At 45.7% G+C, this 14,017-nt stretch overlaps 1 protein-coding gene across 2 annotated transcripts in view; it reads right to left on the bottom strand.

Annotated features, from left to right (window-relative positions):
* ADHFE1 (alcohol dehydrogenase iron containing 1) overlaps nucleotides 1-14,017 on the bottom strand; it is a 388,378-nt gene that overhangs the window by 196,932 nt on the left and 177,429 nt on the right. For both annotated transcript variants that reach the window (XM_078687223.1, XM_078687222.1), the window contains one exon: nucleotides 13,466-13,662. In XM_078687223.1, the coding sequence (XP_078543349.1) occupies nucleotides 13,466-13,662 (197 nt within the window). The remainder of the gene's footprint in view (nucleotides 1-13,465; nucleotides 13,663-14,017) is intronic.

The following is a 14,017-nucleotide window of genomic DNA, read 5'->3' on the forward strand; positions in this document are numbered from 1 at the left end:
ACAGAAATGGCAGAGTGATTCTGGCCTGGAAACATAAACGGCATCTATCAAGCATTGTAAAATCTATACAGATATAATCACTGAGTCGCAAAATCGCTCAGTCTGTTCAAGGAATTTTTACAAAATTATAGAGGAATTACTGCACCTCCCACGTCTTTACATTCCCCATCAGTCCCTCATTGGATCTATGTCTATGCTTTGAAGGAAAGCTTGCTAAGAACAGTATTGATATCGAGCAGAGTATTATTCAAAAACCTAATTTTCTTAATAATGAAAATTCCTCCTCTAGAGTAACTGCTTCTTTTGAGCGGTATGATAAAGCCACTCCAAATTTGATGTAAAATTTCCATCCTTCCGAATCCTGGAACTGCCGCCCCAGTAAATTGCCTGAATTCCCTTCGAAGCCTCGTACCAAACATTTCCCAACTTTTTAAATAGCTCCTTTGTAATGGTGTAGTACTCAGGTCTTGGAAATAGGCAATGGCAAAGGCGCGGTTAAAGAAACCCTTCATAAAACCCCCAGAACATAGCAGCTACAGAACCATCTCATTACTTCTTTACCTAAACCACAGCCACCTCCTGAACTGCTGCCAGACAGGTTCTGCACCAGCAGGTGAACCAAACTAGTTATTGTGAAATACCTGTATGATCTAAGGAAAACTGTAGACAATGGTGGTGGCTGGGCCATGGTCCTAATGGCTATGTCTGTGACTTTTGACCCCATTGACCACTCTATAATGATCTCTAGACTCTGAATTATGGGAATCACAGGAATTCCTCTCAAGTGGTAATCTCCTTTCTGAAGGACAATCCGTAGTACCTTCCCCTTTTCGTGTCAACCTCAGAACTTTAAGATACAGGGTTCCAGAGGAATCCAGTCTGCCCTCTCTGATATTTAATATTTAAAAGCTTCCACAGGCCACTTCGCTAAATCAGGCTAGATCGAACTTGTATATGTATGCTGACAATATGCAGTTCATTTTTAGTCGAATGCTTATCAATTAAATGATGGTGGATTGCAAAATATTTCCTCAAGTTAAATCTTCTAAAACGTAACTCCTTGATTCCGATGAGACTTCAATACTGTAGTATCTGGACTGATCCTCAGTTAAGGTTACTTATCCAGTACCCGCTAAAGTTGTTTGGAATCTTAGCACTGATATTAACAATCTATTTTTCCAAAACAGGCAGGAAAAGTAGCCAAGACCTGTTACCAGCAGCTTTGGGATCTCACCTCCCATTCATCAAGGAGAAATTTCACATCTGAGAGGTGAATTCCATGGTCCAATTGAAGCTGGATTATGGAAATGATATTCACTTATTCTCAGCGAATACATTTGCACCAGCTACATCTAGTACAGAACACTGCAGCCCACCTCATTAAGAACATGCCTAGAGGTGCACATATTTCCCACCTCGTGGCAGCTTTACTGGCTTGCTAATAATAGCCAGGTGACTTAAGTAAATAGTAGTAATCCGTAGAATACTTTACCAGCATATTTTGGTGTAATTTGCAGATCACTCATTTTATGTACAGGTCTAATTTCTTTCATGTTTTATAGATATCAATTATTGGTAACTCCTTGCATTTCTGTTTGCAGACCAGAAATATCCTCAAGAACACAACATGTTCATCTTATTAGCATGGGTAATTTTTTTTTTTTTTGATAATCAACTTTATTTGGAATTTGAAACAATAGACAAAGTACATTAGGTGTAGCTCAATCAAATCACACAACAGAATATTAGATGGGGATCATAGGAGGCGGGTCCCAACATTCCGGTCCATATTCATGGTTACAGGGTGAAGACAAGGGTTAGGGACAGACAGCAAAGCTTTAATCATGGTGGTATTAAATTAAACCATTTCCCTCAGATCCTGTGAAACAGGTCCGATGCCCCTTCAGCTTCAAACAGGGCCTCCTCCTGGGTGCCGCACCAGTCGACCCCTCTCCTCCATTTCCCCACAGTAGGTGGATCAGGCCGCGACCAGTGGCTTGCTATGTCCCTCTTGGCCACAGCCAGTGCCGCCCCAAGGAGGCGCTTGTCCGCCCCAGAACCATTTAGGCCATTGAAGACCCCCAAGAGGAGTCGAGTCGGCTCGCGGGGAACCTCCCATCCCAGAGCATGCGTTAGCTCTCGTTCCACCCCCCTCCAAAATTGTGCCAGCCCAGGGCAGAGCCATACCACATGATAGAAGTCTGCTGGCGCAAAACCACATCTCGCGCAGTCCGGGGTGGGTCGCAAGAGGGCCCGGCAGAGGCGGTCAGGGGATGGGTAAGCCGCGTAAAGATAGTAGGTCAGGACCAACAGGAGTTTTGCGGAGGTAGTCAGGGTTCTGGGCGCCATAAGGGCATACCTCCAGTCCACCTCCTCCAGGGGTCCCACCCATCCCTCCCAGCGAGCGCGCAGTTCGTCTAGGGATGCAGGACCATTATTAAGTAAGGAGCGATAAATACGGGAGACCCCTCCCCTCCCCAGATCCCCCATCATCACCTGGGCCTCCAGCGGACTGAATTCCGGAAGGGAGATTGGGGAAGGGAGGTGGGTCTGGAGTGCGTGGCGCAGCTGGAGGTACCTAAAGTGCTGGGTGTGGGAAAGGGCATGGTTCCGCTGTAGATCTGCGAAGGCCCGGATGTTATATCCTACCCAAACATCCCCCAGCATCGATACGCCCACCAAGTCCCAACGGCGGAAGCCAGTCAGTGCTGCCACCTCCCGGAGCCAGGTGCCATGCCACAGGGGTGTTTGCTTGGTGAGTTTCCGGTCCCACTCCGTGTAGCGCAGAGCGGCGCGCCACACCATAAAGACCGACCTCGTGATGGGTGCCATGGAAATGGCACAGGATTGCCATAGAGGAGGGCCTGGATCTGTGGGAAGTCCATCTTCTCGAGCTCCACCCGGTAAGCTGGGTCGGACCAGCCGCCCGCGTACCAGTCATGGATGACGAGGAGTCTAGAGGCAATGTAGTAGAGGAAGAGATGAGTCACCCCTAGGCCTCCGTTGTATGGGGGGATACGGGCGTGTGCCAGCGAGATGCGCGATCAACAGCTTCCCCACAGAAAGCGGGTCAAATACCCATCCAGTTCACGGAACCAGGCACGGGGGATGTGGACGGAAGTATTCTGCAGGACATAGAGTAGGCGCGGTAGGACCATCATTTTAAACAACGCGCTCCTTCCTAGGGGGTTAAGTGGGAGCATCTGCCATCGCTTGAGGTCAGCCCTCATTCGGACAACCAGGGGGGCGACATTCAGCGCCCACTCAAGCTCTGGCAACAAGGTTACCCATATCCCCAGATACTTGACTGAGTGGTGCCGTAGGGGAATGTCAGACTGCCAATCAAAGCAATCCCTGGATGGGTGGAGCGGGACCAGTGTAGACTTGGCGGCGTTAAGTCGGAGGCCCGAGACCTGGTGGAAGGCCGCCAGGGACAGCAGGCTATGGGGACCAGAGGTCGCTGGATCAGCCAGGTAGAGAACCACATCGTCAGCGTAGAGGGCAATTTTATCAAGGTGGCTTTCATTCCATGCCCACCCACGGATGAGGGGGTCATGACGGACGACAACAGCCAGGGGCTCCAATGCAAGTGTGAAGGAAAGAGGCGATAGGGGACACCCCTGGCGCGGGCCCCTACGAATCGGGAAGGTCTCCGAGAGCACCCCATTCACTAGCACCCGGGGGCAGCGTAGAGAACTCTGACGAACGGGCGGAAAACTAGGCCGAAGCCCATCTCCGCCAAAACCTCCTGGAGGTAGTCCCAGCCCACCGTGTCGAAGGCTTTTTCAAAATCCAGGACGAGGAGGGTTAGATAGGGGGGAGAGTCGAGCACGGTGAGCCAGGGCCAAGTGGAGACGCCTGATACAGTGACGGGTGCCTCTGGCTGGCATGAAGCTACATTGGTCTGGATAGACCAGATCCGACAAGAGAGGTTTGAGCCTTTGGGCTAAGATGGTGGCATACAACTTGATTTCAGAGTTGATAAGGAAGATCGGGCGGTAGTCCGCACAGGCCACCGAGGGCGGGTGGGATTTGGGAATGACCACAATCGTGGCCAGGTTGGATTCAGAGGGGAAGGATCCAGTATCTGCCACATGACGGAAGAGGGCCAAGAGATGGGGGCAAGGGTGTCCCGAAACGCGGCATAGTATTCCTGTAGGAAGCCGTCAGGGCCAGGTGTCTTGCCGGAATGGAGAAGGGGAATAGCATCGAGCACCTCCTCCCTCCAGGGTGAAAGGCCGGTCCAGGGAGTCCCTGGACTCCTGCGGCAGAGAGGGTAGCCGGGCACCCGTCTCCTCCAGTAGGGAGGCCAGGGAGGCCCCGGCCGGCTGCCTCACGTAGAGGGTCGTGTAGAATTGGGCAAAGACGCCTGCTATGGCCTCCGACATAGTGTGTAGGGAGCCATCCGCCGCTCGGATCTCCGGAATGACCCGATGGACCTTGGGGTAGGAGACGAGATTGTGGAGTAGCTTGCATTTTTATCCCCCCATCCGTAGACCCACGCCACCGAGGAGCGCCACAACATTTGGGCAAAGTCCAGGGAGATCTGTCGGATTTCCTCGCGAATCAGCGCAAGTTGCCTAGTGGGGTCTCCGCGACCAAGGAGCGCTTGGTCCTCCTCCATTCGCCTCGCCTTGGATTCCAGCTAAACAAGGCGGGCAAGCCGGTCCTCACGCTTAGCATGCGCGAACAACCTCGCCACCCCATGGATCACGGCCTTGCCGGCCTCCCACAGGGTGCCAGATGACAGAACTGATCCCTCGTTAGTCGAAAAGTAATGTGACAATTCCTGCTCCAGCGAGTCCACCAGCTCCGGGTCCTGTAGGAACCAGGCATTGAGGCGCCACACCGCTCGCGGGCCCACGCAGGGCGAGCCAAGGTGGAGGGAGACAGGGGAGTGGTCGGATAGCCCTCGGGGCAAGATATGCACTCCGGAGACGAGGTGGCAGTCAGTGGCCGGGAGGAAAAGGAGGTTGATCCGGGACTGAGTGTGGTGGGCGGCCAATGTGTGGGTGAATTGCACCTTGCGGGGGTTCCAGACTCGCCACGCGTCGCACAAACCCAGGGCAGAGGCCCATCCCAATAGGGCCGAAGCCAAGGCCACCCGGGTGACAGAGGGGGTTCCGGTCGCATCACAGGAAGGGTTCAAAGCGGCGTTGAAGTCTTCCCCCCCACCACCGTCAAACCACCCGGAAGGGCGGAAATAACGCCCGTAAGGCAGCGGAGCGTCGGTTGATGAAGAGCTGACGGGACATACAGACTCAGGATGTTCAAGGGACAGCCTTCCAGCACACCCGACACTACCACAAATTGGCCCTGAGGATCAGTGATGGCCCGGGTCAGGGTGAACGGCAACCCTTTCCAGAGGAGAATTGCCACCCCGCGGGACCCACGCATGAAGCCCGAGTGCCAGACCGTCGCAAGCCCACAGCGGGCCAGGAAATCGCATTGCGTGCCTGAGAGGTGGGTCTCCTGGAGAAGGAGGGCGTCCGCCTCGTAGCGGCAGGCCGCCCGGAGGATGGCCGCTCGCTTAATGCGGTCTAGGAGACCATTAAAGTTCCAGGAGAGAACGTGGAGGGGTCTAGTCAGCGCGCAGGCCATCGATGGTGACGGGGGCATGGACCAGCCAGGGGCCTCCGAAGGAGGGCTCTAGGAGAGGAAGAGGGGGCCCGTCGCGCAGGGTCAGGGGGAATCGGGCCAGAACCAGCATAGTAGCAGTAACGCCTGGGGCCAGCTGGGGGGCAGGGGTAGGGAGGAGGGAGGAGGAAATAAAGCGGGTGTGAAGGAGGACGAGCATAGGGACAGAGAGCATGCAACTGCAGTGGATTCGGAAGGAGAGCTACAACCCGCCACTCGCGAGTGGCAGTAACACTGGCCGAACAATGGCGAGCCAGAGTCAGGACAAAGGGCGGCCCGTAGGCGGCCAAAAACAAAAACAGAAGCAACCAACGTAGGAGAGTAAACGGACCCCCCACCCACCCACACCCCCCAACACCCCCACCCTACACTTCGAAACAAGAAGCATCTGTCGCCCTAAATGCAACCCCACAACAGAAAACACCCCACTCTGGTAATTATTTTTAATTAGCACTTCTATAACACAGTCTGCAAGGTAGTGGTGCACTATTGTACTCTTTAAAAAAAAAAAAAGAAAAAGTCAATAAATATCTTACATTTTAACCTTGCTCTCTTCAGCTTGAATAACTGCCAGCACAGAGGAGACTGCGGCTGCCTGCTATATGGGGTTGAAATGCAGATCAATATCCCATGTCGCCTACCATTAAATAAATATTTGCCATCTTTCCATTGTCATATAACTTGCACGATCAGGGTGCCAAATGTGGTTTATGTAAGTTGACCCTCTGCAGCCCTTTCTAACAGGTTTCTTGTTGGCCTGCAGCCTGATCCACATACACAGTCTGTATAGTCTCAAGTTATAGTAGACAGGAGATAATTCTTTATTTGCCTGATCATTGTTAAGTAGCTAGTTCATCAAAAAGTTACAGATCACAAGCACTACCCTCCAGTAGTCAAAAGGTGTGGCCTGTCCTATGGGACAAGAGAGGCTAGGATGAGTGTTTATGAGTGTGTTTTCACTTCTTATACAGCTCTTGTGCACAGGATACAAAAATTAGTTTCTGATTGCAGCGCCGTTGGTTCAGACTACAGACTCTGGCAGCACTTTCAGACAAAGGATTGTTCCAGAAAGAGTTCCTTTTTAAAGGAAGCCAAATGTAAATGAATGTTCCAGAAGCAGTGCCTCAGCATTTCATTATATATATATATATATATATATATATATATATATATATATATATATATATATATATATATATATGTTCAACTCTCTTTAGCGGAAAAGCACTCTAGTAAAAACCTGAGGTGTGCACTAGATGCTCGTGAAATAAAGAAGATTCTTGTGAAAGAATAGGAATAAAAATAAGAAATGAATCGCAAGATGTTTGCAAATGAAATCATAAGAAGAAAGATGTATCAGAACTACAAGGACCACAATTCCAGAGGCGGAATAGATGACAGGAAATGGTCATGAACTTTTTTTCTAAATATTTTAAATTGTGAGCCAATGGGGGGGCTCAGTGATAGTGAGCAAGGTGTGGCGGAACACCGAAACGCGTTGATCAGAGCGCTATCAGCCCCTTAAAATTAAGCAAAAATAAAAAGAACAGTGTTTAAAAATCACTTTGGGAGTGCGGCCCATTTTTCTCCTTGAAAGAGGGAAAGTGTTGGAATATATATAGATGAATTGAACTTTTAGATTAAGGATTTATCTGCAATTATTAGTTTTTGAATTGAGTTAATTTTTATTGGAGATGAATAGTATTATGTTGATAATTTAACTGTTGAATTGTGTACAATAATTTTTGCATTATTTAATTGTGCCCCATTAACCCATCAGAGAGCTTTATCAGTTTTTGGTTCAGAAAGGGAGAGACCGGGATAATGTGCAATTGCCAAATGAAATTATTTGAAAAGTTAACTAATTAGTTAATTGGTCTCCCAATCTAGAACCAAGTACATTTGTGCTATCTATACCCTGAATTCACCTATATATTATTTGGACACTTCTATTGCTTATCTTCAAAGTTAGCAACATGTTTGTTTTCATCATGTCGGTATCGATGTTGCCTGATCATACAATAGCGTCTCATAGAGACAGATCCCGTGAGATTTTGGAGGTGGTTTTGTTTATATCTTGCAGCGTCATGGTGGCCGCCTGATACTGTCGAAGGCGTACTGCCAAAATGCGTCTGATCTTTGTAACCTTGTGTGCAAAATAAATCCGCCTTGGATTTAAACCCCCCGCGAGTGCAATTATCTTTTTTCGGAACTTAATATTATTACGCGTCTCTGCCGGCGCGTGATTGTCACCCGCTACCGAGTGCACCGGCGACTACGGCAGAGGTCTGGAGCATGGAAAACCTTTGAAGAGTGCCGGAGCACCGCTCTAAGCATCCAGAAGCAGCTAGAGGCATCACAAGTATCGCTGAGAATCTGATAGAGTTCTTGAATTAGTCATTGAAAACCGCGTGAGGCATGCGGTAATTACCGATGATTCCTTTTTCTTACACGAGTACAATGCCTGAATGAACTTTGATGCATATATGAGCATAGCGAGGGGGGGGATGCGCATTTGGTATTTTCAACCACAAATGAATTCTATGTACAGTGAGGTGGACCGCCGTGACGCAGCCTCGGACATATTTAAGACGAGAATTGGTTCTCGTCCTGCAGTGGATGCAGGGACTTCAAGTCAGCCCCTACAAGGACTCAGAGCTAAATACCAAGTACTTGAAAGGCTATATGAGCGTGAAACCAGGAAGTGGTGGGAGGCTACATCACTCCAACACTATATAGATGTAAATAGAGTGCCTCGGGGACTTAGAATTTATACCATACCAGCTTATGAGAGCCCTAACCCGAAACTTTTGGATGAGTGGGCTGAATACACTGCAGCCTCTTCTAAGGGCTTGCTGGTTATACTAGCAAATTCGCTTGGATTGACAGACAAGAGACTCTGTACAATATCAGTGAATTCGAAGCGAAAATTGCAGAGGAGAGAGATAAAGATGAGCATGATGCGTTAAGAGCATCAATGAAGAAAAGATTGGAGATTAATAAGTGCAAAATCAAACAGCACAAACAAAAATTTGAAAGGGATGCCCAAGACTACGAGCAAGGCAGAATTCTAACATTTGCTCGTAAATACGACGCCCCCAGGAGAGATCTGAGAAAAAATCGATTGCAACAACAGCAACCGACAGCAGCTCCAGTAACCTCAGAATCAGAAGTCTCAGGGGCGGAACATTCAGACAGTGAAACAAGAGGAGCGTCAGGATTGAGTGCACCAACACCTCCCCATTTTCACGAGGAATTCGATTTAGTCAGGCAAGCGGGCCGGGGGGAGGGAAGGGAAGACGGCCCGAACCAGTCACAGGCGCGCAAGGAGAGGTGGAGGGCACGCTCCAAAAAAAAAAGGCGCAGGCAACTTCACCAGGCAGAAGAAGAAAACCACCCAACATCAATGATGCCAATGACACCGCAGACCAAATCTGAGAATTTAACTATCATCAACTTGACTCCTAAAATCCTGACACCCTCTGAGATATCGGTCCTACAATTGGGACTAACGTTTTGCCCCACCAGTAACTTCGAGTTTGTACAGACACGAATTGATGTCTTCAAATTGGTGCGCAAAATAAAACTACATACATTTTTCAAATTGAAGAACGCAAACACATTTGAATCCCACAACCATCGAACCAGAACACTATAAATGAAAATGAGTTGGAACTTATGGCAATCATGGAAGATCTCAATGTGGAAGGCACAACAGCCAGCCAAGAGGAACAGGATAACCTGGAAATGACTTCTACTACCTGTCAGAAAAGACAAATAAGTCCATTTAAACCAGTCTCGAAATTTGTCCCACCAACCACTATGGACAGGATTTAAACCAGTCTCGAAATTTGTCCCACCAACCACTATGGACAGGATTGACGTTTTTCACGAAAGGGTCATGCTTGACCTCCGGAAATTGAGGGAAAATCCAACGGAGAACAACAGACCAAAATGGTACTTGACATATGATCAAAGAAATGCATTAAGGGATCTGGAAGCAGACAAGAATATCGTAATAAAACCCTCAGATAAGGGTGGCAATGTGGTCTTACAAACTCGTAAAAGCTATTGTTATGAAGCACTCCTACAACTTAGCAATCAAGACAATTATGCACCTATCACCACAAGAGAATACTTGGAAAGTATCACACAATATGAAGCACTGACACACAAATGGTACATGAAAGGAATGCTGTCAGTAGAGGAATTCAAATTTTTGCAAGTTCCTAATCCAAGGATGCCCACCTTTTACCATCTGCCGAAGGTGCACAAAGACCCCAAAAAAAAACAGGGCGCCCGATAATTTCATCTATTGGGAGCTTGTTGGAGAATATGTCAAAGTTTATAGACTTCTATCTCTCTCCATTTGTGGAGGAATTGTCCAGTTGCACTAGAGATACCAAGGATTTCCTACGATATGTTGAGGGAAGCCCATGGGAATCTGATTTTCTAATGGTGACTCTGGATTTAGCCAATCTATACACGAGTATTTCTCACGAACATGGTTTGGACGCTATTACTCAGATTTTGCAGCAAATACCATCTGAATACAGAGAACATAGTGAGATGCTAATTGACTTTCTTCGCTTCTGCCTGTTTAACAACATTTTTATCTTTCAGGAGCAGATCTATCGATAGAAACAGGGGACGGCCATGGGAGCCTGCTTCGCCCCCAGCTATGCGAACTTGTTCGTTGGCTGGTGGGAGAAGCAGGCGGCCTGGTCGGACTCCTGCGACCATTGGGTCGACAAGACCATAATTTGGAGGCGCTACATCGATGACCTCTTTTTGGTCTGGAGAGGCGATAGGGAGTCAGTTGAGGAATATATCAAACATCTCAATAGCAATGATCTAAATCTGAAGTTCTCTGGGGAAATTAGCAATACTGAGGTTACTTATCTAGATGTCAGAGTTTTTGTCACAGAGGACAAATTACAAACAGCACTCTTTAGGAAGCCTACTGCGGGAAACTCTCATCCCACAAGTCTCAAGAACAGCATTCCCTATGGGGAACTTTTACGTATTAAACGCAACAGCTATATGCCAGAAGACTTCAATGAAGCAGGTGCAGCTAGCCTGAATAGATTCAGAGAACGTGGCTATAAAGAAAGAGTACTGAGTGAAGCTTGGAAGAAAGCCCAGGGCAGAAGTAGAACAGACTTAATTAAGGAAAATACCAAAGAGAAGAATGCAGGGAACAACCACCTTAGGCTCATTACTAATTTTTCTAATGCTGCCAAGAGCCTGAAGAAAATTATATACTCCAATTGGAATATATTAAAATCCGATCCTATTATTGGTCATGATATTCCTGCACAACCATCTGTTACTTTTCGTAAGACCAGATCACTAAAGGATCAACTAGTACAGAGCCACTTAGCACCTGTCAACAGAGGTATACAGGGTCTAGGCGGTTTCTATCCCTGCAATAAGCGCAAGGCCTGCGCGGACAGCAAGAAAATCACATGCTATCACGTACCTGGTAAGAGTGATCCAGTGACCATTAAGAAATTTATGAACTGTCTGACACCATTTGTAGTTTACGGTCTGATCTGCCCGTGTTGCCTTAGATATATAGGGAGCACAAAACACCCAGCCAAGATCCGTATTTTGGAACATCAAAGGGCAATACAGAACAATGACAGCAACTATCCGGTAGCGCGTCATTTTCACATTCACCATAGTAATGACCGCTAACTTCTGAGTTATTTCTGTCTTGACCATGTAGCTAGAGACTCCAGAGGTGGAGATCGAGAAAAAACGCCTTAGGAGACTGGAGTCTCGCTATAATATTGATTTGGCGACAAAAACCCCTTTGGGACTTAATATGGGGGAGGAATTGAAAGTACACCTGTAAACACTGTAAATATTGTATACAACATTGGTCATTAATTTTTCTACCTCACACTGGGACCTAAGGCCACAAGAGATGAATTGAATTTTTAGATTAAGGATGTATCTGCAATTATTAGTTTTTGAATTGAGTTAATTTTTATTGGAGATGAATAGTATTATGTTGATAATTTAACTTTTGAATTGTGTACAATAATTTTTGCATTATTTAATTGTGTCCCATTAGCCCATCAGAGGGCTTTATCAGTTTTTGGTTCAGAAAGGGAGAGACCGTGATAATGTGCAATTGCCAAATGAAATTATTTGAAAAGTTAACTAATTAGTTAGTTGGTCTCCCAATCTAGAACCAAGTAGCTTTGTGCTATCTATACCCTGAATTCACCGATATATTATTTGGACACTTCTATTGCTTATCTTCAATGTTAGCAACATGTTTGTTTTCATCATGTCGATATCGATGTTGCCTGATCATACAATGGCGTCTCAGAGACAGATCCCGTAAGATTTTGTGAGGTGGTTTTGTTTATATCTTGCAGCATCATGGCGGCCGCCTGATACTGACGAAGGCGTACCGCCGAAACGCGTCTGATCTTTGTAACCTTGTGAACAAAATAAATCCGACTTGGATTTAAACCCCCGGCGAGTGCAATTATCTTTTTTTGGATATATATATATATATATATATATATATATATATATATATATATATATATATATATATATATATATATATATATATATATATATATATATATATATATATATATATATATATATTTTATTTTATTTTTTTTTACTGTGGGTGAGTCTCACTACATATCTCACCCACGGTAATCACCTGGTAAATGGACTGCGTAGGTTTATCTCCAGGGTCTGCCTTTTTTTTATTTATTTTATTTTTTTACTTCGAATCGGTTTAATAGATTTTCAACAAACAGTACAATACAAAAACATAGCAAAATAATGCTCATTAGTGGTGTCAGTGCATGAACAATCTTGCAACATATTTTAGCATTACAATAACACCAGTCACCACCACTGCAACAGATGAAACAATTGACGACCTGGGAAGCCAAATGTAAATAAGGGTTCTAGAAGCAGTGCCTGAGCATTTCATGATGGTCTACTCTACTCTACTCCCAAAGATTGTCGAAGCTTTACAGCCAGGTATCGGGGAGTAACGGTGTGGGGAGCCTTGTAAGGGATGCAGGCCATTTTGGAGATAGCACTTGCTTCAATGGGAAGTCAGCAAGGGTAAAAGTACCAGCAAGAAGTGGTCATTCATTTTGGCCCGAGAGACAAAGGGTGCTGTTGCTGCATGTAGAACTATTTTCAGTGGAGCAAGATAGATTCTGGGAAGTAGAGTGATCTATTCTTGATAATACTAGTGCTTGGACCAGGGTTTTGAGATCTCGGTCTGTATAGAAGTGCCCAATCTTTGGCTATGCTGTTGACTTGTGACTGTATGTTTATTATTTTTTCTAGAATGACTCCTAGGGATTTGGCACTGTCAACGATGGAAGGTTTACAGCTGACAATGTTGATATTTTGATTGAATCCATCCAGGACAGAACTGATAGATATGACTGGAAAGAAGAAATAAGGAAACATTTTGTTACATTTGGATGAAGTTGTAAGTGGTAGGCAGTTTTCTAGTCTTGAACAGTGTTTAGAGGAATGGCAAGGTGAGGCATGGCGCTTGACAAGGAGAACGTTAGATACAGCTAAGTATCATCTGCATTTTGATAATAGAGGATGGAGTTCTTTGTTGGACTCCTGGAGATTTTATGAGAAGGTAAATCGGGCCAGGGCTAGGAGAGAATAATGAGGGACCCTTTGTGTTATGATTAGGAAATCTAAAAAAGAAAAGAAAATGCCACTTTATTTTGAAAGAAATTTGGTTACAGAAATTTTTCCTCATACTTCACAAGCATAGAAACAGACATATATGTTTTTTCCTTTGTTTTTTTACCTGCAATTAATGGTTTGAGGGTCACATAGACTGGTTTTCCTTTCCCAATAGGTGCATTAACATAATCGAGAAATTCAGCCTCTGGGCTGGAGGCATACAGATTGGCAGCCTTACACGTGTCTATCACAGAACCACCACCGACCGCGACATAGGCATCAAACTCTCCCTTTTTAGCAAAATGTATTGCATCCATGAAACTTTGAAGAAAAAGAAAAAAACATTCCAGTTCAACATTATTTATATTTTATTCATGTCCAATTTTGCATTCATGAAAACAGACACATATACAGTTATTCAAATAGATATACTATCACATTAATAAAGTAATTAAATACACTGATGTAATAAACGTACCATTGTATAAAAATGTAAGAATTATTGCAGTGAAGCTCAGCATACGTGTGATAATTAATGTTGCATCAATTACTCCATGTACACCTCTTTACAAATACACTAACTACATTCATTAAGAAAAGGAGACCAATTAAATACAGACAAGCTGACACGTTTTCAGTCTTCCCTACATTTCAATTTCTTTCTTTTTTGTGTAAG

Source organism: Lissotriton helveticus, chromosome 4_1 (assembly GCF_964261635.1).
Source record: "Lissotriton helveticus chromosome 4_1, aLisHel1.1, whole genome shotgun sequence".
In the NCBI taxonomy this organism is placed as follows: domain Eukaryota; kingdom Metazoa; phylum Chordata; class Amphibia; order Caudata; family Salamandridae; genus Lissotriton; species Lissotriton helveticus.